Raw genomic sequence first — 27640 nt, 5'->3', positions numbered from 1 at the left:
AACAAAAATTCCAAGGAGTGTTTCAATGCCTCCATAGACTGAAATGCAATCCAATGATCAGGCTTGCTTGGCAAGAGGTTAATGTTTGGCAATTTCTAGGATGCATTGATAGAGAAGACCCCATAGGAAATATGGCTTTGTTTTAAAAAAAAAAAAAAATACACATGGTGAAGCGTTGGTACAGGGTTTGACATACAAATGAAAACATTATGGCAGCAAATTGGAGTTGCCAACTGTAACCATTTAAGATCTACATCTAATTGATTTGTAGGAGTTTCCAAACACTGTGTGGGCATTTAAACAACGTATACATGTCACAGAATTGCGTTTGCATTGTATTAAAACATTTGTTAGACTTCATCCCACATACCAGCCATTTTGTTCCATTGTTGGCCTTCCTTCAGCAACAAATAAAAAATAAAAATGATTTAAATGTTGGCAATTTTTTAAGCTTCCCTGAACAGCAATTTATACACAATTACTGTTTTGACAAAATGCCAGATACTAGAGTTATGTTACAACATTTTATTTTTATTTTTACTATATAGCTTGGTTTGAATGCTTTCTCAAAATCAGTCAATTTAGCCTAAATTGTACAATATATTTTTCAATTCACTATTTAGTAAATAAGACATTCGTGCATACCAGCACACTGGAAGAGTGAGCATGAGAGCCACAGGTCACTCGATTCCAGAGCTCCCCTAGGATAGATCTAAAGAAGTTTTATGAACATATGTGAAGCGTTGACAATCTCTGTAATGTCTCATCATCATACAAGCTGTAGTTGTAAAACATCTAGGGATCTACCTTTTGGACACTTACAGTCTATACTCTACTTCCTGGTGGCAGAAGTGGGATTATGAATCCAAAATAAATTGAAATATATTCAATTTCAAATGTTAAATCTTTTATAATCCTGAAAAAGTATACTATAAAATTCATGCTGGAATATGAACTGATGATCAGAAAATAAATTGTTATTTATATACATAATATATGGTATAGGTTTAAATTGGATCTGTCTGTATATCTGGCAAAAAACAAACAAACCCAAAAACTACAAAACTTCAAGGGTGTCGCAAAATGAAATGTAAAAAACCTTCCATTGGCACATTGAAATGAGTGTTTTATAAATAAATGCAAGCTTGAATTACCTAACACTTATTCATACAGCAATTGGGGAGACATGTCCAGTGTAGGACAGATAGGGAATGGTCAGCGCATGTCCAGAGAAGCAGTGTCTGTTTGCCATTACCCAGTGCATCCAATGTCTATGTGGGAGAGTCCTTAAAGTACAAGGGTTACTTTTTATCAAAACTATACATCTTGGTTTGTATTTTATTATACACATTTGTGCAGGCTTTTGTCATCAGCAAAATATAAAGTGTACTTGTGAGCAAAAAATTCTTTGATAATACATCCATAATATTCCCTTTTGGTTTTTTGGTGCAGGATTCCAGAGTGCAGTGCACGCTATTTCTTACCACTTGTGTTAGTGTAGACATTGGCCAGAGAGTCTATTTCATGGAGAAAATGATGAAGCAAAGCAAATGTGATGGGTTTCACAAAACGCTTTTCAGGAATCGATTTGATCATAAGACGAAAACACTAGATAAGAGAAAAAAAATTAAAATAAATAAAGAGTGGCAAGAAGATGATTTGCCTGAACGCCGCCCCCCCCCCCCCAAAAAAAAATTGAAAAAAAAACATCAACAACAACAGGAGAACTGTATTCTGCAAGCTTATTCTCAAGAAACTTCAAACCTCCAGGAGACCACCCATCCTATCTGCTACCAAGTGTCTCCCCCCACCGTCCCAAACATTCAAAATCTGAGAACAGAACTTCTAGTACAATAGCCCGGAACGAGCATATCTCTCCTGATACACAGAGGTCTGTCTCCAGATGAAATTTAATAGGTCAGAATTCAATGTAATCCCCGATGATAAACAGCTCCTGCCTTTCCAACCCGCGTGTCCATGAGTATCAAGTAAATATGTCGGAATCTATGGCAGAACATCTTCCTAGTGCAATACATTTTTAATGGCAAAATAAGCAGGACACCTTCTTAATTCCATTGTGGTACAACATTTACAGCAAAGAACAAACCAAACGTGACTCTGTAGATCAAGGCAAAAGGGTTTTTACCCCTTCAGCTACCGGGGATTGGGAGAGGGGACCTGCAGTGCCCGGAAAACAGATTTTTTTTTTCCTGGCACTGGAGTTTCCCTTTAACCATTGTACCTTAAGATATATATATATATATATATATATACACATATATATATATTTTTTTTATCTCCATTCTCATTGGACGGAGAACAGTACAGGAGTAATTGTCAGTGCGAGTTCTAGATGGTTGTGTATTTAACAATCCCCCCATAAAGTCCACATAATTAAATATTGCATTGTTCATGATAATATAAAGGTGTAATCGCAATTGAGATCCAGAGGGTTTGTAGCTATGGTGATCAGCATTGTAACCTAAAATTAATCTTTCTAATTTAAAGCAAAATAATAAAAATATAGATTTAATATTAAACAGGATTTTTGGGCACCTTTCTGCATGTATAGAGATCCCATTATTGATCACCAGTTCCCCATTATATTTCAGGCAGGTTTACCAGGCGAATGTCTGCTGTATGGCAGAATCCTCACTTACTTCTCTCCCTCAGTCCTTGGCCAAAGCTGCGGTAGACATGATACAGGTGCCAGGATAAGACAACTTTTATAGCCACCGACATAATGGATCCAACCACTGCTGTAGCTTCCAGAGTGTACGATTCCCCACTGCCCCAATCTACGGACAGCTAATGGGACAAAAACACAAGCTAGGTCATTATCTCTACAAATGTGAAAACCTGCAGAGCTGTGTATAATCAGGTATATGGGGTCCTAGCACTCAGAGGCACACTGTTATTATTAACAAGATAAAAAAAACAGCTGCCCATCACAGCTATGGGCTACTTTCTTGTGTCTTCAACAACTCCAGATATTCGCCTTCTGACGGTTAGTACAAAGCATGTTGTAAACAGTACAAGTAGACAATATAAAGTCAATTTATTTTGGCCTGAGTCTCAATCCTTTATGGCCCAAATACATAGAATGAAAAAAATAAAATAAAAATAAACGAAAAAATAAACACAAAGCCACACACAGGAGAAAACACACTATCCACATTTAAATAACAGTAGTTTTACTTGCTTTTCTATGTATTTGGGTCGTAGTAGGGGGGAGTCTAAGCTAAGGGTTTAATTTTGTGTGTTTGTATCACACACTCCAGTCGCCCACCACATTTGTATCATATGAAGGGTTAATAAGTGTGTAGCGGTTCATAAAAATACCACTTTCGTCTCTTAAGCGATTTTACCTTTTAGCTGAACACAGCGAGGTGAATTGTTAATGTAAGACTCACCTAAGGTGTTTGCTTTAATGTGGCATATAAGCTTACACTTTAATGGCCATTGCAGTGAAACAAAAACATTTAAAACAAAATTAAAAAACTAAACCCGTGTAATTACATTTACTCACCAAATATTTCTTTTTTTTTTTTTGTAAATCTTTATTTTTCGAATGTGAAAATGATAAACATAAGCGTACGATCACAAAAGCCTGTACGTATCGAAACAGTAAATATCATGTGCATGGATGACTAGATTCGCTTCACAAACATTTTATAATTACAGTTGGTCTCAATGTTATAATGAGTAATACAAGTCTCATAGTTGGTATGGTAAAGGGTACCTATTGCTAGTGTCACCTTTAGTATTTTAGGGGTGCGAGCTACGGGGAGAGGGTGGGATTGACTAGGACGGAGTACTATGTCCAACGTCTTGTCCTACGTCTCGAGGATGTGGGTTTATTATGAGGCCCTTCTGCGCTTAGGTCTAGGAGTAGACCATGGTGGTCTTGGTCGTGGGGTCCCTCTGTGGGTGTCCCTTCTAGTTCTGGGTCCGCTCTCATGTCCGTACCTGACCAAGGTGATTAGGTGCACCTGTGTGCATGGCATGTAAGGGGGGGTCTTAAGGAGCCCCCTTTTTTTTTTTTCCTATTGGTGGCTGCGTGTAGTCGCTAAATTAGTTCACAGCTATGGCTGGTGTGTCTAGGTGGTTCCAGGTTGCTACAGTATGACAGGATCAGGTCGAACTATTACTATTACTATGTTACTATTAACAACCTATTTGACGAGCCTGATGCCAGTCCGAGTGGTTATGTCGCCCTTGTTATCGGTTCCCTATAACCCCAGGGAGAGGGGGGGGGGTGTCGTCGGAGCAAAGGTGTTGGGCTCCAGTGAGCCTCATTCGTACTGTAACAGCGTGAGAACGAGAGAAAATGAAAATAAAGAACGATATATGATTTAAAGATCAGGGTTAACTACACAAAACATTTAAGAGAAGTAAAATGTTCGAACTGAAGCCTATTCGGCTCGCGGTCTAGTTATGTCTCTCAGGTCTTGGGTTTGGCACCCCTGTCTCTTCTAGGAGTCGCGGTAATGTCATCTTCGGGTGTCCCAGGCTGAAGGTCTATTGGTGTCCCCGTATTCGCTGCGGTGGTTGGTAGTCCCAGGGCATTCATCAAGGCTGGGCCCTTCGTGGGTTCGGTGGCCTTGAAGTGCTTGCCGTCCTTGGTGATCCAGAGAGTTCCTGGGGTCGCCCATCTATAGGCTATACCCGCCGCTTGGAGTTGCTTGGTAATCGGGTGCATGCTTTTGCGCCATTGTAGTGTGGCTCTGCTCAAGTCCTGGAAGAAGGAAATTTTGCAGGTTTCGAAGTCGAATGGGGTCTGCCCTTGTATCGCTGCCATTAGCCCCAGTTTGTCCGCCATTGATTGGCATCTTAGTATTACATCCCGAGGAGCTGAGGTGGGTGCTTGTGGGGACTTAGCTATCCTATAGATCCCGTCAAATTGGAACGTTTTTGCCTGCTTGGCTGGTAAAAGTGTGGCCGCCAGGCGTCTAGCGAAGTGCGGCAGTTCTTCCAGGGGCACAGATTCTGTCACCCCACGAATTTTAATATTTTTGCGGCGCCCTCTGTCATCCAGGAGATTAACTTGCCTGGCCATTGTCAATTGTGAGGTGTGTAAGTGCCGCACTTTCTCCCCTAGGGCTAGGTAGTTCTCCCTCAGTCCCTGGACCTCTACTTCGATTGCCTGTGTGCGCGTTGACACCGCGTGTACATCCAATTTGAGTACTGCGAGATCCGCCTCCCACATGTGTCTGAGATTCTGCTGAAGGCCTGTCAACATGGCCTGTATGTCACCTTTGGAGGCCGGTGCGCTAGCGTCTGATGTCCATGTAGGTGTTGGGTGCTGGGGACTGGGGTGTGGGTTGTCTTGTGTGTCCCCTTCCTCTGAAGGCTGTGGGGATGTGTCTCTGGGAGTTTGGGCCTTCACTGCGTTTGAGGCCTGTAGCATTTGGCCTATATCACGCTGTGGCTTTGTGGTGTTTTGGGGCGTTTTTTGCGTCTTGCGACCCATCTCACCTGAGCTCAGTGTGTCGGGGTACCAGTCCTCAAAGTCTGGGACGGTCCAGGGCCAGTGTGTACCCGAAAGGGTCTGAGGTTGCCCTCTCGTCCTGCAGGCCTTGCCACCTCGGCATTTAGTTTTGGAGCCGGGTGTCAGAAGGAACGGCATCGGCGGGTCGGTGTGGTACTCAGAGGTCAGTGCTCTGTTGTGTGGCTGAGGGTGATGTAGATTTTCCCCGGTTTCTGCGGATTGCAGTAGATTGCACCGGAGCTCCGATAGTGTGCGGCCGCTCCGGTCCGTGTCAGGCTCCGCCCCCCCTACTCACCAAATATTTCAATCCCTTTTAGGATAATTCCCCCATTCAAATCCCCAGAAACAATAAATGAAATACACCCATTCAAGAGGGACCACAGGAGAGATACAGAGCCACAAAAGAGGAACACAGACCAAATGGGGCCACACGATGTACGTACAGTATAAAGTAATGTGGACAGCATCATATTGAATGGCCCTGCTGCTTAATAATTCACCATGATAAATAGATAAAAAAAAATAAAAAATAATAAAAAATAAAATAAAATCATGAAATTTATCCTGCGCTGGGACGCGGACCCGGGCGCGGGCCCCTGAGGTCCACGCCTCACCTCTCACACCCCAGCCCACTCCAACCCTCTGCCACTCCCCACCATCACTGCTCCCCCTATCTACTACCCCATACCGCCCGTAACCCCCTACCGGAGCGACGACTCCAAGAAAGAGAGCCTCTCTGAATACCAGACACACATGACCCACTCCCTCACCTAGACGAGGCCAGCACATACCACATCCCAAGCGGCTCCCAGGGGCCTGGGCGGGGACCCCTGACAAACACACACTACAGGCCTCCAGTGACGGACCCCCAGACACGCACCACAAAATGACCTACTACCCGAGGACCTCCAAGCCCACTCCCTCATGCGCCAAGCTAAAGCGACTGGAGGGATACCTCGACCCACATCTCCCTGCTGCCCACAGGCCGCCCCCCATTCGTTTTAGATGGAACTCACATTTTCGCCACAACTAGAACTGGCATACATAATGACATCACCTGACTAAATTTGGTGCTGTGAGCTTAGGGTATTCTCTGTTCTACAGTCATTTAATATGCTTGACCATGGAAATGTAAACCTACACATTATCCCTGAAGCACATATCTGCCTTCACTAATGTATGTACAAATACGCAACCAGGGCACTGTTCCCCACGGCTCACACTCGCTACAACCTCATTCGACCTTAGGCTGCTGTCTCTTTAATGATATAAGGCTACAGTTAAACCTGTTAACTATACTAGGAAACGTTTATATGACTAAAACATACGTAAGTTGTTTTCATGCCATAATTTTGTTCAAAACTCTGTGACCATCGCACCTGTTGAAGCTGTTGTGGCTATACAGGCAAAGTTGTAATCTTTTATGCACAACAAAATAAAGGAAAATTTGAATATAAAAAAAAAAAAAAAAGAAATTTATCCTGCAAGTCACGCAATTTAACCCTTTACCTTGTAGAGCAAATAGCACAGATAAGCCAGTTCTGGTATATTTTGTAGCAGAAAGATCCATACGAGACATTTGATCTCTCTTAAAATCTGTAAATTAAAATCAGTCATAGTTAGTGCCATCAATAATAAAAGTTTTAAAAAAAAAAAAATCCAGAAACATTACATGTACACATTTTGTTTTAGCAGAATGAGTGCGTCAGGATTCCAAGTAGCACAATGAGAACATGCAAGGAACAAGTAAAGAACACTGAGAAGAATTATACAAAGACATGTGATTGTTTCAAATGTTTGGCAGATTCAGGGGTTTGCCAAGTTTTGCACTTGTACACCTGAAGTTTGCTCCTCTGTATAGTCCAGGGAACGTCTCCGCATTCTCCTCGCTCCGGTCTTTTTCTTACCTGGTTATTCACGAGGTGAGAATTCAGAGTTCATTTCAAATTTAAGGTCTAAACAGCCAAACTGGAAAAATTCTCTAAACCAGCTATGCTTTCCATTCAGCTACTCTGGCCTGAACTCTGAAATTCACTTTGAATTCTTACTTTAGTAAATAATCCTGTTAGCCTTGGGGGAAAAAAAAATAAAAATAAAAAAAAAGTGCTCAGTCTGAAAATTCAGGAGAAATGTCCAAAGCCGGTTAGATTTAGAATGTTTGTAAATATATTTATATATATATATATATATATTTTTTTTTTTATTATTTTTTTTATTATTATTTATTTTTCTACTGAAATTATATTTACTAAGACCTTCAAATGTATCATGTTATGCAGACTTCAATTGCGCACTTGCATCCGCTGTGCCTCCCTTGGAATGTTATTCTGTTACCCAGGCAACACTTCTGATAGATTTACTCTTTAAATTGTAAGCAATACATTCATTAGCTACACAGTCCCGTACTCACAAATAAACCTAGCTCTAGAATTGAATAAAAATAAATAAATGTAAAAAAAAGTTCTTCTGTCTGCAAGGCCTTGTAAACCGGAGATACTGCCGCACTTCCGCCCTCATGTGGTAGCCCAAAACATTACACCCGGATGTAAATGAGCACTACATTGTAGATTGAGACAGAGAGGTCAATTCAATGTACTGACAGACACACACACCCCCCCCCCCCTCCCCCGTGAGAGAAACACTTTTATAAGCACTCCCACTCATTCTTTTTATTTTTGTTGTTTCTTTAAAAAGGATATTGAAGGATACACTCTGTGTGGTCAGCTGCCAATTTAATTTGGTTTGTTTCAGTAATAATAAAAAAAATACATTGTTTCTGTTCAGTACAGAACAGAATACGTTTTACACGACATTCCAAATAGAACGCAATTAAACGGACATACTTACACCAATGATACCAACAGAAACCTTGATACAGGCCCAGAACAGTCCAATGCTCAGTAAGATACTGTGAAGCAGGTTGATTTTATAGACGCCAGAAAATAAAACCAGCACTGAAAGGCACAGCTGTTGAGAGAAAAATGAGAGAAAATGTAAATGCGAGATGAATGAAGTATCGAATAGTATCCTGTAGGTGTTCAAGAGGGCTTACCTTTTCTTGCTCGCTACACAGCTCTCCCCATGTCTGCCCTGCCTCATTGGCAGAGATTATCAATCTTTAATATCTCAGCCAATCCAGTGCTTCCCCGGGGAGGCCGATCGCCTCACTGCGCCAATAAAATGCTGCTCTTGTTTGAGAGCAGAGTAGGACTTAATTCTCAACCCAGAAACGCCTCCAGCGGCTGTTTAGAAGAAAGTCACTAAAGGTGTATTAACACTGGAAATATTTCTGCTTCTGCAAAACTAATTAGGGGAAACTCTAAACACCATAAACACAACAGCTTGTTGTAGTGGTTATGGTGCAAAGAGTATAGCAAAGCTGGACTCTCCCAGCATCCACACCTTTGTGGCTGCCAAGATTATTTGCTTAACAATTAAACAACAACAACAACAACAACAAAAACAACAAAATAAAATAATTTTATATATATATATCTATATCTATCTTTGTCTATGTTTGGACTCACAATTTGAATGCCAAGGGTGGCTTAAACCAGTGTTTGCAGATGATCACGGCTGTTCACAATTGTATTAATAATGTAAATGCAAGCCAGGGGGGGGAGGGGGCGTTTGCATTTTCCTGACTGCATCGAGGGACTGGGTTTTGGGGAGCCCCAATAAGACTGCCCCCAAAGACTAGTTGCACCATAAACGCTACAATAAGCTGCTGTGGCTTAAAATGTCCCTTTAAATAAAGTAAATTTAGAAGTGAAGGATATGCACAGACCACATCTGTATGCAACTAAAAATATTCAGTGTCTTGAGCCAACTAACTACCATGCATCAAACATTAAACTGCATTATTAATAGGACAGAACGCCATAGATTGCTATTAAATATGAAGATCTGCAGCCAATTCAAGGCAGCGCAAATCCTTTCCGTATTATCCGAGCTCGTTTATCTCAGAAACTCAATTGCATCATCTCTCGATTGTCCGTAATGGTGTTGAAGAAAAGTTTTCTTTCTACGCAAGGCTCGACCTGATACAACCTTTACGGTCTCACGACACCCCAGAGGCAGATATGTACTTACATTGATTGCTAGCGATATACATAGATTACGGAGGGCATAAGGATTTGATAAACTTAGGATCACTTTACTAATGTGATAAAAGCATTGTGTATTTACTGGATATCAGGATGTGGACAAAAGCAATTTACGTCAGTTCTTGAGGGAAATTAGTGATAAAATATTAGACCATTAGCTTAAAAAAAAAAAAAAAAAAATTAATAAACCATCAAAAAACACACAAACAGAAAAAAATGCAGATATAGAATTACAAATGCACCGGTCAGATGGAACAACAGAGGAGACTGATGCTCCGTGGTGACAGCTTTAATCTACAGGTTAATTTAGGACAATAATTAATAAAAGTTAAAAAAACATGATCGGCCCTAAAGAACTCAATTCACACATTACAGGACAGATATACACACAAAAAAAAAATTTATATATATCCATCTAATAAAACAGTTTAAAAAGTTTAATAAAAAGTGTTCTAATTTTATTAGGTAGATTTGAAATGACAATAAACAATGGGGAAACAAAACAAAAAAAAAACACAACAACCCACAAATGAAAGAGAGGGTGGCAGATGTGAGTAGGTAGCTAAACTATATTTTATAACTTAATCCACTAGTGAGAAAAATAAAGTACAGTTGACATAATCTAACCTGACCTAGAAATCGGAATCATCAGTGCTTATAGTAAATAAAAATAAAAATTTATATATATATATATATATATATATATATATATATATATACACATACATATACATATACATATATACATATATATACATATACATATATATACACATATACATATATATACATATACACCAGAAATAATTGAAAGCAAAGGTCAGGACAACTTGGGTCCGGTACAAACTCACAAACTACCAGGTCAAGTCAAACTCAGAGTCAGGAACGTGGCCATGTTAAAGGAAAGCAGAAAGCAACACCATGTCAAATCTAGCCAGGTGATGAACAAAGATGGACACTGGACGAGCAGCCGATCTGATTTGGTGGGCGGGTAGGACGCAAACGCCTTCTCTGATCCTCTCCTTGGACGCTGAAAAGGCATTTGACGGAATCCAATGGCACTACCTATTCACGCTGCTCACAGCGATGCACTTTCCGCCCACATTTTTCACAGCAGTCCGAGCCCTCTACACCACTACCAGAGCCCAAACGATGGTGCCGGGAGCATCCCCGCTCCCTTTTGAGCAAAAGAATGGCACCCAAGGCTGTCCCTTCTCTTGTTCATAATAGCCCTAGAACCCTTACTGCACTTAATAAGAGTCAACCCGAACATAAAGGGGATAAGGGTAGCAGCGGAAGTATTTAAAGTCTCTGCTTACACGGACGATACACTGCTCACTCTCACTGACCTGAGAGACTCAATCCCCCACCTCCTAGACCTACTCGAAACCTATTACCTAGTATCGGGATATAAACTAAACCTAGATAAGTCGGTTGTCATGCCCCTCGGCATCCCAGACACAGATGTCCAATCGCTAAAACAAAACGTCAGATCTAAAAATCAGTCCACAGCCCATTAAATACCTGGGTGTCAAGCTGACCCCAAACCATGCCGACCTATACACAGAAAACCATCAATGTCTGATCCACACCCTACTCATGGACCTCGACATGTGGCATGAGAAACCCATCTTGTGGATAGGAAGGCTGCACACTATCAAAATGAACCTGTTACCGCGCCTCTTGTTCCTTTTCCAGGCACTCCCGGTTAGGGTAATCAAAGGTGACCTAAAACCATTGCAGACAGCAATAGACAACTTCATACGGGCCAAAAAAGGATAGCACAGGATAGCAAGACAAACCCTATACGCACCAAAAAGCAGGGGAGGACTTGGCCTTCCCCACCTCCACCTCTATTACCTGTCGGCCCAGCTGGCACAAATAGTTGAATGGCACTCGCCACCAGATACCCACAGACGGGTTGATCTAGAAACACTTCTCATGAGCACCGACCTCCCACAGTTCTGGATCCGGGTACCGAAGACCGACAGACCGGAGCTCCACACCTCATGCCCTGCAATCCTAAACTCAATCAGGATCTGGGACATTACAGCGCATAAATATGCACTTACGCACCCGACTTTGCCACTAAACCCATACCTCCGCAACAAAGCTTTCCCGCCCGGCTTATGTCCCAGAGACTTTAGGGGTCTGGAAGACACGGGGATTTAACGCAATTACCACCTATTCCATGCAGGTACATTCCGAACCTTTGATGACCTAAAAACCCTTGCCCCACTAACCACTAGGGATGACTTTTGGTACCTCCAACTTAGGGACTTCGCCAGGGGCCCCCTCTGTTGGAGCGGTGGCCAGGGTCAAATTATTTGGCTTTTGCACAAGCCTTTTTGCGAATGTTATATCGCAGAATTATTAAATATTCTTTAAATCAAAAACCCAACAGATCTCTGTAAAATGGTTACAATGCTTGCAATTGAGGAGCATCATGAGGTTTTGTAGTACCCAAGAGCTGGAGGGCTGCAGGCTATTTCAGCAATAATAAATATCAGGTGGTTTTACATGATTTCAAAGCTAATTTCTACTATGAGCAAACTCCTATTTGCAAAAGGAATAATAAAATAAAAACAAGCTTTTTACTGTACCTGAGCTTGCAGATCAAATGTCAGTAGGGAGATACAGCGGATCAGCCTTTTATACTGTAACTGCTGTTCCTCCAGAGCCCCCGAAACACGGAACGGCATCATATTCACATTGATCATCAGCCACAAAGAGAACGCAACAAGAACGAATCCACACGACAGGATTATAGCAAATCGAGGCTGAGGAACAGAAAAAAAAATTAAAAATACAATATATATAAAAAGTAAAAATGCATGTAAAATAGAAGTATAGAAACACTGATTATCAGCAGGGTTATTGATTAAAAACTGGCCATTTCATTATTTAACAAAAGTGTCTTTTTAATGGGATACTCCTTGTCCATAAAACACTGCAGCAAGTTGAAGTCCTTTATGGGTGTGGAGTGGTCTTTTAAGCCACAAGGACTCCAAATTGCAGCACTGCCATCATTTTTTTTCTGAGAGAGAGAAAGGAATTGTGGAAAAGCAGAGTAGGAAGATGTGAATATTCAAACTGGCAGCAGATTTAAAGCTGCATTTTCATAAATATACAATCTACAAACGTATGTATTCTGGGTAGGAACACTCCACTGCCCAAATACAAAACCAACAAAATCACTGGTTAGTAGCTATACCCTCCATGAAAAATACGCATTCAGTTAATTATGCATGTTTTTATTTGGGTAGATGTGTAAAAAAAAAAAAAAAAGCCTTCCCCTTCTAACCCCACCCAGACTTTCTGTGGCTGTCCAATCACAGACTTCCCAATGCAGCTCAATGAGAAGTCTTTCCAAGGCAGGTGCTCAATTGCGGCCTCTTGAGTTTAGCTCCACTGAGTTAAACTACCAGGAAGTAACAAAAACGGTTGTCTGACAACCAGGAGGGTGTAGCAAGGTTAAATGAACACTATAGCATAAAGGAAATCAAATTTGTATTACCAACGCTATAGTGTCCCTCTCTATAGCTCTAAATAGGTTCCCCACCAAGAGCAAAATAAATAAACATGCAAACAGCACGCGTGCATTTATAATTCCCCACAGGACACTTCCCTTGAGAGGGTATTGTTGCTGACCACGGTACGATTCTCGAACCCCTCTTAGGCGTGTCCAAGGGCGGGGGGGGGGAATAACGACACGTCCGTACCAGCTCAGGATGGACTGGCGAGGGGATAAGGGGGAGGGTGGGGCGCTTAAATTATTTAAGCTTATCTCTAATCAGTACAACTTCACACCTGAAACATGGAAGGATGACATGGGGTATAACAGTACTACACTATACAAGACATTCTTAAATCTTTCACTATGGACCTGCGCGTCCTAACAAGTTGGTTATGTTGGTCCTACGCGACCTATGAATAGTTGCCAATTTGGACCTGCGTGTCCACGTGTGTTACCTCGAATGCTTGCCTTTACGAGAAATAAAAATCTTATTCACAAAACAAAACAAAAATTTTAAAAAAATTAAAATTCCCCACAGGAAACTGTGGAGTCAATACTTTCCTATAGGCCTTTGGCAGCATTTGACTGAATGTTACTAGGTCTGTGTGACGGACGCACATACAGTTGCAAGAAAAAGTATGTGAACCCTTTGGAATGATATGGATTTCTGCACAAATTGGTCATAAAATGTGATCTGATCATCATCTAAGTCACAATAGACAATTACAGTCTGCTTAAACTAATAACACACAAAGAATGAAATGTTGCCATGTTTTTATTGAACACACCATGTAAACATTCACAGTGCAGGTGGAAAAAGTATGTGAACCCCTAGACTAATGACATATCCAAGAGCTAATTGGAGTGAGATGTCAGCCAACTGGAGTCCAATCAATGAGATGAGATTGGAGGTGTTGGTTACAGCTGCCCTGCCCAATAAAAAACACACTCCAGTTCTGGGTTTGCTTTTCACAAGAAGCATTGCCTGATGTGAATGATGCCTCGCACAAAAGAGCTCTCAGAAGACCTACGATTAAGAATTGTTGACTTGCATAAAGCTGGAAAGGGTTATAAAAGTATCTCCAAAAGCCTTGCTGTTCCTCAGTCCACGGTAAGACAAATTGTCTATAAATGGAGAAAGTTCAACACTGCTGCTACTCTCCCTAGGAGTGGCCGTCCTGTAAAGATGACTGCAAGAGCACAGCGCAGACTGCTCAATGAGGTGAAGAAGAATCCTAGAGTGTCAGCTAAAGACTTACAAAAGTCACTGGCAAATGCTAACATCCCTATTAGCGAATCTACAATACGTAAAACACTAAACAAGAATGGATTTCATGGGAGGATACCACAGAGGAAGCCACTGCTGTCCAAACAAAACATTGCTGCACGTTTACAGCTTGCACAAGAGCACCTGGATGTTCCACAGCAGTACTGGCAAAATATTCTGTGGACAGATTAAACCAAAGTTGAGTTGTTTGGAAGAAACACACAACACTATGTGTGGCGAAAAAAGAGGCACAGCACACCAACATCAAAACCTTATCCCAACTGTGAAGTATGGTGGTGGGGGCATCATGGTTTGGGGATGCTTTGCTGCGTCAGGGCCTGGACGGATTGCTATCATCGAAGGAAAAATGAATTCCCAAGTTTATCAAGACATTTTGCAGGAGAACTTAAGGCCATCTGTCTACCCGCTGAAGCTCAACAGGACAATAACCCAAAGCATAGAAGTAAATTAACAACAGAATGGCTTAAACAGAAGAAAATACGCCTTCTGAAGTGGCCCAGTCAGAGTCCTGACCTCAACCCCATTGAGATGCGGTGGCATGACCTCAAGAAAGCGATTCACACCAGACATCCCAAGAATATTGCTGAACTGAAACAGTTCTGTAAAGAGGAATGGTCAAGAATTACTCCTGACCGTTGTGCACGTCTGATCTGCAACTACAGGAAACGTTTGGTTGAAGTTATTGCTGCCAAAGAAGGTTCAACCAGTTATTAAATCCAAGGGTTCACATACTTTTTCCACCTGCACTGTGAATATTTACATGGTGTGTTCAATAAAAACATGGCAACAGACCGACTGGTCGCATCTGCATAGAGCTCCTGGCGTTACCGGCTTAAACGACCAAAAACCTTGACAATATCAACCCCCAAAAGCAAACCGGCTGACCACACACGAAGCAGCAATGGGCAGGAAAAATAAAAAACCCAAGCAAGACCTGCCCCGGCCGGGCACCAGCATCGGAGACCTGTGGAGACCTGTGTATTCAGAATCCCTAAACCACCAACGGCCCCATCAGCGGCAACCAGGGACTTAATTGTCAAATTCCAGAAGCGACAGGACAAAGAAGCAGTAATGGCCGCCATTAGGGGCAGCACGCCGCTCATCTTTGAGGACATGACCCTCTCATTCTACACAGATTTATCTAGAGGGACTATGGCCTGGCGCTCAACCCTTTGGCCTTTCACCACCCTACTCCGCGAGCGCGACATTAGATACCGATGGCGCTCACCCCACAAGCTTCAAGTGCTCCAGGGAGAAACCACATGCCTCATAGCGGATTTGCAGGAGGCGGAAGCCCACCTCTCCACCCTGGGCCTTCCGGCGGACTCCATACAGCGACCCCGCACAGCTCCCAAGCCCCACAAGTGGAATCCGGCTACCTCCGAGACTTTTGTTCCAGGTGGACCTACTCGCGCTGCACAGACTGTAGCCACTACCTGAGCGCTTTAGAAGGGGATGGCTAAGCCTCACCGGCCGCTCATACCCTTGCCTTTTCACTGCTCTAAGTTATATTTTAAGTTTGAATATCTTGGTTTGATTGTATGTTTTAGGGACGCAATCTGGTTTTACACTCGCCATAGAGGCTCCCGCTCACTAGGGGTCGCACTGAGGCCGCTAGGCAACACTTAACCGCACTTAACCTCAGCTGCTGCCATGACCTCCCAGGCCGTTTAGACGGCGGAGCCACACACACCACCCGACCACAACGACACCGGTTCCGACCATAGGAGCCTAACCAGACATACGGTACGTCCTCTGCAGGCACAGGGGGTCGCCTCGCGCCACGCTCAACCACGCACAGCCAGAACACCCACTCGTTTGTACCACAAACACATAGAGCGGAGAATCCCACATGCTTGCTACATCCCTCACACAACTCACTGGCTATATGCCCGTCACCCATACACACTCCCTGTGGGGGCCACCCCAACCTTAATGCTACACCGGGGAACACGATACTGCCTAGAGGCTCATGGCAATATGTGGTTTTATTAACCCACTTGGGACCTTGAAAGCGGCTAGCTCTAGATTTTATGCGGGCATCTCTATGCTTAGAGAGAATGGAAACATGACTACACCACGTAGGCTAACTCTAGCAATGTTATATGCTGTTTGGTGTTTCTTAGTTTAAATACACATAGTTTAATTTTACATGTATTATGTCATTTAGTAACTGCTAAACTGCAAACCGTGCTTATATAGTATGACTACGATAGCATAGCGGAATTAGAATTGATAACTAAACGTCAGTACATATCATTATATGTTGGCTAATCTTACTCCATCATTATGTCCAGTTAAGCATGTTTATAAAACATAAAATTGTGTGAATTTTCATGCCACAGTCACAATGTTATGTATCTTGAATTCCGCTGTTGTGGCGACCGTTGAAATAATGTATCTACCTGCACAACAAAAATAAAGAATTTAAAAAAAAAAAAAAAAAAAATTTAAAAAAAAAATGTAGAAATAGACACCTATTTATCCTTCAACTGAGCACCCCCATCTTGGCTCACTGTCATTTATTGCTATAAGCTCTGTCCTTTGCATCTAGCAGTCAGCACAGACAAAGCTTAAATTGCTTCTATTTCTCTACCTCATTTGCATTGTGTGCCAGGCTGTGCCTGGACTGAAATAGCTTGTGATGTAAATTTAAGTATTACACTAGTGCTGGTATAACTTTATATTACATGAAGAAGAAGAAGAAGAAAACAAATAATTATTAAAACTCTAACAAATAAAAAATAAATAAAAAAAAACATGGCAACATTTCATTCTCTGTGTGTTATTAGTTTAAGCAGACTGTGATTGTCTATTGTTGTGATGATGACAAGATCACATTTTATGACCAATTTGTGCAGAAATCCATATCATTACAAAGGGTTCACATACTTTTTCTTGCAACTGTATAGTTGCTGTGAATAGGAGGACACAATCTTCGCACATCATGTACTTCAGCTTTAAAGCGTCCCTTTAAAATTCACTGCAATCAGAACATATACACAAGAGAAAGCCGGGGATATTTTCTCTCATGCAAGTGGTGATTTTTGGCAAAATCTGACAAAACCAAACTTAGCAATCTGTGATGGAAACCAACACACCTCTATTTCTCTCTGACTTAAATTACAGTATATGATCATGCATTGCATAGCCTACCACAATAGGCAGTTTGTGATTATATATAAACCACAAATATAGAGACGCGGCAGCTTTCCTTTTGCTAGCTCTCTTACACACGGTTGTAGTGGAAGCTACTCGGTTTGCACCACAAAATAATGTTGCCGTGGTTCCATGTCATTATGTAGCAGGCAGGAAACTTTATAACTGGCCCGACAAATATTCTTTTCCACATGCAGAAATAAAAAAAATAAAAAAGATGCATATTAAACTTACTAGTATCTCAGGTTTTAGCTCATCAGCAAGGACAGCGTAATTCACAATAGATCGGGTCATTTCCAGTAATATAGATACTATAAAGGCACCAAGCTCATTGCGATTATCTTGCAGGATTCCTCGAGTGATATAATAGATGCAAAACACTGAGGACAAAATATATCAGTTTATCATGAGAACACCATGTGATCAGATTTTATTAACATCACACACACACACACACACACACACACACACAGGCGCATTCACACTACATGAAGACATGCATTCATACTATATATAAACAATTACATAGTTACATAAATTACATTGGTCATATTTACTTTAAAGGGACATTATAGTCGGGGCGGAGCCTGACAGCAGAGGCAGCCAGACGTACTCTGTAAGAGCTCCTGCTTCTGGCCCGAAGTAATTGAGTTTTACGCCCGGGCTATCCAGCGATCAAGCTACAAAAAGCACGCATCTTGCTAAGGGGTCCTCGGTGCACCGGAGGATACCCGCTGTGAGCCTGTCCGACCCTGGTCCATTCTGGTAGCGGCTTGCGGCCTACACAAGCCTGAGCTGGGGGAGACGGCCGCTCTCCTAGCTCCTCGGACGAACAGAACGGACTCGGGAATAAAACTATTCTTCCCCTCCCCTCTGGACCGGTGGGGGTTATCCCGGTATCCACTGGCTGAACCCTATACCGACCCTAAGTGACTATCACCCCACTACTCCTGATCGCAGGTGACTAATCTAAGATGAACTGGTGCTGGAGCGCTTGGACACGATCTTTGCTAACTTCTGGGCCAAGTTGGAGGCTCGTATCACAGCGACACCAAACCGACCTCCTGAGGGAGAGCAGCCCAAAGAGCTATCCTATAAGCTTGCGGAAAGCCCAGCAGCTACCGGGGGCCACCCTGCTACACACAGCGGCAGGAACAAACATCCCCCCCGCATGACTACCAAAAGGAGAAGGCACAGAAACCACAGCGGCGGGCAACACTTTCCCAAAAAGCCCAGCAGCGTGGACCTTTCTACCCACCTCGACCACAGAGCTCCAGACTCACCCGTCAGGGGCAGCGCGACCCAGAGAAAGTCCCCTTAAACCACACGGCAGACGAAACAGACGGTACACGGAGGACACACCTGCTCCTGCACCGCACACAGAGAGAGCAGGTGGGGGAAACAGAGACTGGTACCAGTGATGTAGATTAATTTAGAAATAAACAAATATGTTTAAATGTCTATCTGTTCCTGTCCAAATCTGAGATGATTAAATTGCGTATACGCAGAAGTAAGCTCACACTGACACATGGAGTTCAGGTTAAAAGCACTTCAGAAAATTTAATACAATCTGGTTGGAAAACAGTTGTGTAGATCTTTTTAAAAGCAAAATGACATCATCATTGAATATCAGATAATAACAAATAAACATCATTAATTGGATTAAACGTTATGTGACTATATCAGTGTCCACCCATCAATATTATTAATTGGCTCAGGGATTTGAGTGACCAGCTAGGTGTCCTCCCACCGGGAGGTGGTATTGTTCTGGACAAGGGTGTGGACAGAAGGCTCAGGCGCCATCTTTCCCAGCATGAGGTTTACTCGGTGGAAAGGGGGGCTTGAGCGTCATTTTACACAGTCAGTGATATCGGGCCTCATGTCCAGGTGCAAGGTCTCTTATGAATAGAACATTTCATTACTACTGTGTTCTCGTGGCCTTCAAATTATACTATGTTGCAAGTTAGGGGAAAGTCAGTAAAGTCAGCAGTTCCTGAGTTAATCATGTCTTTATAGAGAATACAGTCTTTGTCTATTGTATTAGATGTGCTGGGAAATTCTGTCATGTAATGTAGTTTTAAAATGAACAAGTTAGGTTATGAGGACAAAATGGAGGATTGAAGAAGTCAGGTTAGGAGGACAAAATGGAGGATTCACAGTATGCAGTTAAAATGGAGTTAGTACAATAATTCAATACAAGTTCAATAAAGATTTTTAATAATTCTACATCAGTCCCCCCTATGAAATGTTAATATTCTAAGAGATAAAAACTTTATTAAGTTAGTATCAGGAAGACGTGTTAACCCAAGGCACAGAAACCCTATGAAGTAACGGTTCTTAAAGTCTTCTTAGTTCTTCAGAGGGACATCATAAATAGACAAGCTTACATTACCATATGGACTTGTGTTATCTGGAATATAGGCACAAGTAGTCATGGTGACAGGTAAACGTTGTTGGTTGCAATAGGTATAATAAATGCAAATCAAAATATTATTATTATTATTAGCAGTGACGGTTGGGAAAATGGACTCAAACTTTCCTTTTACTGCAAAATCATCTGGTACCCCCCTTGGCACACCTATGGCATCAATATATATATATATATATATATATCAATCAAACTTTCCCTTTAGAGGGGTGCTCCTTTTTATGTTCTGAAGCATGAATGTGGTGTGTCAAGAGTACCTTGTCATGTATTATGTGTATTGACATAATAACCTTGGCTAGGGTGTAGTATTAAACCTGTCCCACGCTACATCAGCGTAGGTGGACTCGGATCATTTAGTCAATATTAATATCACCACAAACTCAGGATGGGCAAATAATCCTGAGGAAGCTTGGCATTTGGATCCCTTCAGCTTCACGAGGTCTCCTTTTGGGGTCCTCGGCTTTCCATCGATGGCAGGTGGTCAGGCATTATTATGGCCATCAAACACCTACTTGCTGGTATCTTTTTATTTAACAAGTCATTTTTTTCTTTAGAGTCAAAAGTGTGTCAAAATCAACAAATGTCACTTCTCATGTTGCAGAGAGAGTCTTGAATCTGGAACAATGAATCCACTGAGTGATCTCTGCAACTTTCACAATGCACTATTGGGTATATGGTCTTGGTTGTCACATTGATGACCGGCTAGGCTTCTGGCCATCCTGACAAAATGTCTATGATAACTAGTGCATATTTGACCCAGTAGCTCTTTGTCATCTGGATTCTTGAAAGGGATATTGAGAGTTAGCTAGGTGCTTAGGGGTATTTTAGAGATCAAAGAGTTCATGAGGGTCTTGGATAGGTATAAAGTTCCATGGGCTCACTGCCCAGTACATGTTTTTGGGTAAACAGAGCTTAAGAGCGTTGGAGTACAGCCCGTCTTCAAGGGTTGCCCCTTTCTGTTTTTCCAGCTTTGTATTTCTTCAGGGTCAGTAGCTGCTTGTCATTCTTTCAGAAGCTTGAGATCTGTAGGTAGGATCTACATGGTGAGTATGGAAGTTTCTTTAGCGGACACCATTCTGTCCACTTCCCTTGGTGCACTTGTGGCTTGGTTGGCAGCTTTTAGTCAGCTGAGTGGTGCTTCTTATCTTCCAGATTGATCCAAAATAATGTGCTGCACCCAGGGCATGTCTTGAGTCAGTGTAGATATTGGCATGTCTTCCTTCAGGCATTTTGTATGCCACTGAGAAGGCTGTCAATTCAGCGTCTTGAGCAGATGTGAGTGAGGAAAGTGAAGGTGCTTGACGTACCTGATCTTCTGTAGCAACAGCAAATCCAGTATGGTACCTTTCCTCTTTATCCGCAAACAGAGTGGAGTCAGGATCTGGTAAAGCTACTTTGTCTTTCTATTCACTGTTCTCTTGCTGACCCCCCTCTGTAGAGATTTGTAAATTGAATGTTCATGTTTTGTTCTAATGAGTCAAGTTCCTTTCATGAGATTTCTGGGGACTTAGTGAAGAAAAAACATGAGGGACAGCCACCTCCCTTACTTCCATGGGAATCTGGGTCAGGGCCGCACTATTTCCTTGAGAGTGCCCAAAACAATTCTTTCATGTCTGAATAATTTTTCGTTAGTGTGGTATTCCCCCCTGGGAAGTGGCGGAAGAGTGGCCAGAGCAACATCTCTTCAAAAATATAATGTCGTCAGGTAGAGGCAGAGTTGTCTATGGGTGGAGGAAATTGGTAAGGAATAAGAAGGGAGGAAGCATATAAGGGATATAGATATGGTGGTGGGGAGATGGAAGAATGAGTAGTGGATAGAGTGAGAGGGAAGAAGGTGGAGTAGGAGAAGGAGAAGAGGAAGGAGTAGGAGGAGGAGGAGGAGGAATAGAGGAGAAGTAGGAGGAGAGAGGAGAAGGTGGAGTGGAAGGAGAAAGTGGAGTAGAGGGAGGAGTAGGAGGAGGAGTAGAGGGGAAGTAGGAGGAGAGAGGAGAAGGTGGAGTAGAGGGAGGAGTAGGAGGAGAAAGTGGAGTAGAGGGAGGAGTAGGAAGAAGAAGAAGGAGGAGTAAGAGCAGGAAGAAGGAGTAGGAGGAGGAGAAAGTGGAGTAGAGGGAGGAGTAGGAGGAGGAGTAGAGGAGAAGTAGGAGGAGAGAGGAGAAGGTGGAGTAGAGGGAGGAGTAGGAGGAGGAGTAGAGGAGAAGTAGGAGGAGAGAGGAGAAGGTGGAGTAGAGGGAGGAGTAGGAGGAGGAGAAGAGGAGAAGTAGGAGGAGAGAGGAGAAGGTGGAGTAGAGGGAGGAGTAGGAAGAGGAGGGAGGAGTAAGAGCAGGAAGAAGGAGTAGGAGGAGGAGAAGGTGGAGTAGAGGGAGGGGCAGTAGGGGAAAGTGGGGGACTGCAGATGAAGGGGAGGGATCGGTGGGAGGAATAAGCGGGGGTGGGCAGGTAAGGGAGCAGACAGGTGATGTAGCAATGGAGGAGACATCAGAAATCAAGACTAGGTAGAAATGCAATGGAGGCTGCAAATAGCCCATGTACAACAACTTTTAACTGGCCCTAAGCTTTCCCTAGAGAAAAATAATAAAAGGCTAACATGCTCATCTCGTCTCCACAAGCCTCGAACGTTTCACTCCCATGGGTGGCCCATGATGGCTTGCCCACCACTTCTCCACACGGGGTCTTGTGCCCGCGGAGACAGACGCTATCCCTGACTCTCGTTCTTAATTTAATAATTTATATCTAACATCTCAAAATGTAATTTCTGCTTATATCACAAATATACATTATCACAATTTTATGTCTCGTAAATGGGATAAAATTTATTCTACTCTTTACTGATAATGTATTTTTAAAACATACAAAATAGACAAATAACATTGCCTTCTGCAAAATAAATGGAAAAGATAATGGAGATTTTGTTAAGCTTATAAATGGCTATACATTAATTCACACTTCTTGTACTCCAGTTTCTGGCTGTTAATGACAATGTACAATGTAATAGAGCAGCAGGGAATGCTAGCAGAATGCTTGGTTGCATAGGGAGAGGTATTAGCAGTAGGAAGAGGGAAGTGCAGAGTACTGGATACAGTACTGGAGACCATATCTTCAGAAGGATATGGATACCTTAGAGAGAGTTCAAAGAAGGGCTATTAAACTGGTTCATGGATTGCAGGGTAAAATTCACCAGGAAAGGTGAAAGGATCTTGACAGGTATAGCTTGGTGAAAAGATGATAAAAGCATTTTAAATACATAAAGGGAAACAACACAGTAAAAGTGGAGACTATATTTAAAAGAAGGAAAACTACCATAACAAGAGGGCATAGTCTCAAAAATAGAGGGACAAAGGTTTAAAAATGATATCAGGAAGCATTACATTACTGAGAGGGTAGTGGATACATGGAATAGCCTTCCAACTGTAGTGGTAGAGGTTAACTCAGTAGAAGTGTTTAAGCATGCGTGGGATAGGCATAAGGCTAAGCACTTGCTGCTAGTAACAGATCTAGAATTAATATACTATAATGCCCAAAGTCTCAATTCCTATGCATATGCAATAATAAAATATCTGGGTTTACAACAAAAAAATTATATTAGTCAGTCTTTTAATCTGGAGGCAAACATTATCCAGTAAAAACATTTTGAAACCAATCCCTAATTGTATTACCATTTGTTCAAGAAATCTTGGTTTATTAGAACTTTCTTTTAGTAAATGTTCTTTAAGATAACCCTTCTTTCAGCATGTTATCAATCTTTGTACACAAAGCTAAAACACACTTGTTACTTATACGTGAAACGATAGACATATATATTCTATCTACATATTAACCATTACTTGTCACAGACACTTTCCTGATATAGGGAAACTAATAGTAGGATAATTCTAGTAACCGTAACCTTTTTGTTCATAATATATGGGAATTAAGGAAGACAGCATGTCTTTAAGATAGGATGAGCATGACACAATACACGGGCGGAAAATAAATAAATAAATAAAATAAATAAATAAACTCACGGAATGCAAACAATATACCTACAGCCATTAATCACTTTTCCTCTTCACAATCTAGCTTAACAACTTTGCATATTCCCTCTATCCACATTGCATAGCAATGCAACAAATCACACTTGCCTTTACATTTTTAACTCGTCCAAATAATTCTCTATTCCTGCATCAGATTCACTTTCCTAACCTTCGTAATAAACATTGAGCTACATCCCTGACTCCTTATCTTATACAACAGTCTTGGAGAAAATACTTTGTTCCATTGCTAAATCTTATTAGTTTCTGAATAATTTTACTGAACGCAGAACTGAAAAACCAGGAATGTCACCCCTCCCTCTCCCCCCTCGCGTCTCACAGAAGGCAAGGAGAGAGCCAGCATGAAGTTTTTTTAACCATGTCAGCGCTGGAAGGACAGTTACGTTACAATTATTGCAAGCAAAGAGACACAAAAACACAACATTTAATACTCTTCAGTGAAACTCAATACAAAACCCCCACCCTCTACCAGGGTAATGGCTAACACAAAATACAAAAACAATTATTATAATATACATACATTCTTAACCCTTTGTGATCTAGTTCTTCCTCAACCCTACCTTCCTGCTGAATAGCATTGTTACTCTGTACCAGTAAGCTTGCTTTCTTCTCTGTTAGTTATCTACCACATGAAGGCACAGCAATTTTACACACTTTAGCAATCTCTATCTTCAACTAGATCACACGCGCTAGCCAGCCCTTATTGGGCTTTTCTAACCCTGTTCCATTCCCCTCCTATACAGGCGTCCCAGATATAGGGGGAAAAGGTTTTAAACAGTGTCTACAATGGTGGACTGACACTCGAGAGGGGTGGGTCCCCCCCCAGTGCGTCTTCCCAAAACGTAGACTAGTCACTAATTGGAGGTGAGAAGTGTGTGACCAATCACTTCTCTCACAATAGAAATAGGAGAGGATAGAATAATAATATAGGAAGTATAGAAAAGGTAAAGAGTAAGGAAAAATCCTTAGGGACAGACACAGGAGTTCATGAGACTCCTAATTAAACAGACAAGACAACAATACAGTTGAAATACAGTGCATGCATCACAGTTCAAATGAAATCAACAGTAATCCCTTTCCTTTACTCGTGTGCTTACTCCAAAGTCACCTCCCTCAACCTCGTAGTGTCCCCGCTCGGAGAATGACTTTCATAAGTCTCACTACCAGCGGCCACGGAAAACAACTGACACCGGTCCGAGTTCCGTCAGCCTCCCTCTGCACAGCAGTCCACAAGAATGTGGCCACCTCTATCCTCACTCCCGTAGTGCCCCTATAAAACCCACTTATAAGTCTCACTACCACGTGATGCGGAAAACAAGCAATGCCTACTTGAATCCCCCCAGGAAACAGAGTCCCCTGCCACAAGACTAAGTCCCCTACCACAAATAAACAGAAAACTGGAATTCCACCAGCCCCAGCGCTCAGGGTTGTGGTTACCAAAAGAAAACTGGAATCCCCCCAGCCGAAGCTGAGGTTTACCAAAACTGGAATACCCCCCAGCCTCAGCACTCGGGGCAATGGTTACCAAACTTGGAATTCCACTAGCCCCAGTACTCGAAACTGTGGGTTACCACGTGCACAATGAGGCTAGCTGGGCTCTCAAAGTGTCACAAGAAGGATCACAGGAAATTATGAGTCTACACAAAATCCACAGTTCCAACAATCCCCTTTTTCCTTACAGCCACAGCCACGAGGCTCCTAAAAGAGGTAAACAGGCAAAGAAGACCCCCAGGAACGCATCCACAGGTCAACCCCCCTTTTTCCCTACAACCACAGCACCGTGGTTCCTAAAAGAGGTAAAACAGGCAACAGAAGACCCCCAGGAACGAATCCACAGGTCCACCCCCCTTTATCCCAAAAGGGGTAAAATACAAACAGATAGACAGACACACTGAAGACCCAGGCAAATCCCCTCAGGTCCACCCCCCTTTATCCCAAAAAGGGGAAAACAAGCAAGACAGAACCCCAGGCAAATCCCCTGCAGGTCCACCCCCCCTTTATCTCAAAATGGGGAAACAGGCAAACAATTCAAACACAATTCAAACACACCCAGGCAACAGATAGACTAAAATTGCAGGTAAACAAGTGAGTAACGAGACACCGGGCAAGATATTACCTGTCTTTGATGTCCTCCCGGGAAGCAGTCACAGACACGTGGACGGGTCAATCAAAGGGGCCGGAACATACCGGTGGCTCTGCAGAAGTCTCTACCGTGTACTTGGAGGTGATCAGTCTCCCTTCCTACCCCCAGGATTCCCCCGTCCAACAGCATCTTCCTTAGGACGGCTCACCGGCCAGACATAGCCCGATGCCCCACGTTGGGCGCCAAATTGATGTAGATTAATTTAGAAATAAACAAATATGTTTAAATGTCTATCTGTTCCTGTCCAAATCTGAGATGATTAAATTGCGTATACGCAGAAGTAAGCTCACACTGACACATGGAGTTCAGGTTAAAAGCACTTCAGAAAATTTAATACAATCTGGTTGGAAAACAGTTGTGTAGATCTTTTTAAAAGCAAAATGACATCATCATTGAATATCAGATAATAACAAATAAACATCATTAATTGGATTAAACGTTATGTGACTATATCAGTGTCCACCCATCAATATTATTAATTGGCTCAGGGATTTGAGTGACCAGCTAGGTGTCCTCCCACCGGGAGGTGGTATTGTTCTGGACAAGGGTGTGGACAGAAGGCTCAGGCGCCATCTTTCCCAGCATGAGGTTTACTCGGTGGAAAGGGGGGCTTGAGCGTCATTTTACACAGTCAGTGATATCGGGCCTCATGTCCAGGTGCAAGGTCTCTTATGAATAGAACATTTCATTACTACTGTGTTCTCGTGGCCTTCAAATTATACTATGTTGCAAGTTAGGGGAAAGTCAGTAAAGTCAGCAGTTCCTGAGTTAATCATGTCTTTATAGAGAATACAGTCTTTGTCTATTGTATTAGATGTGCTGGGAAATTCTGTCATGTAATGTAGTTTTAAAATGAACAAGTTAGGTTATGAGGACAAAATGGAGGATTGAAGAAGTCAGGTTAGGAGGACAAAATGGAGGATTCACAGTATGCAGTTAAAATGGAGTTAGTACAATAATTCAATACAAGTTCAATAAAGATTTTTAATAATTCTACATCACCAGGCGTCCTCACTGTACTTTGACTTTAAGTGGCATAGGCTAAACGCCATAAACAGACTCACACCAGACCCAGTATAACAAGGGTATCAGCCAGTTATATTCTACCAACATGATTTAACGTTGATTACATTCCTTTTTATTTTTGATGTTTGTTTTTTTAATATTCATTTATATATTGCCCATGTTGAAACTAGCAATCCTACTTAAAACACCCTCAGGCGATAATATTATATTGATTATTCATAACGACGAACAGTAGAATCCTGTTTTTCTATATCTACATGCGCCTTACGCTCAAGCGTAGTATTACTCCCACTCAAGCACGTTGTATTTTACTTTATTTTTCAATTTGTTATAATCTACTGTCTGTCTAGAAGGTACACCCTCGAGTAAATATGTATGACCTGCATAATCTAGACCGGTACCTATAGCTTGTAAAATAATCCTTTACTATAACAAATGTACACAGTATATGAAA

At 42.1% G+C, this 27640-nt stretch overlaps 1 protein-coding gene across 1 annotated transcript in view; it reads right to left on the bottom strand.

The window, feature by feature from the left end:
- Positions 1–826: 826 nt before the first annotated feature.
- The window catches only part of LOC134577576 (uncharacterized), a 43564-nt gene continuing 16750 nt past the window's right edge, over positions 827–27640 (bottom strand). The window contains exons 4-9 of the mRNA XM_063436392.1: positions 17796–17941; positions 12201–12377; positions 8339–8458; positions 7001–7087; positions 2661–2808; positions 827–1608 (exon numbers count right to left, since the gene is read on the bottom strand). Coding sequence (XP_063292462.1) covers positions 1577–1608; positions 2661–2808; positions 7001–7087; positions 8339–8458; positions 12201–12377; positions 17796–17941 — 710 coding nt within the window. The 3' untranslated portion in view covers positions 827–1576. The remainder of the gene's footprint in view (positions 1609–2660; positions 2809–7000; positions 7088–8338; positions 8459–12200; positions 12378–17795; positions 17942–27640) is intronic.

The sequence above is a fragment of the Pelobates fuscus genome, chromosome 11, assembly GCF_036172605.1.
Source record: "Pelobates fuscus isolate aPelFus1 chromosome 11, aPelFus1.pri, whole genome shotgun sequence".
NCBI classification, from domain to species: domain Eukaryota; kingdom Metazoa; phylum Chordata; class Amphibia; order Anura; family Pelobatidae; genus Pelobates; species Pelobates fuscus.
Note: the sequence above shows the minus strand (reverse complement) of the source record. Positions and strands in the feature narration are given on the sequence as shown.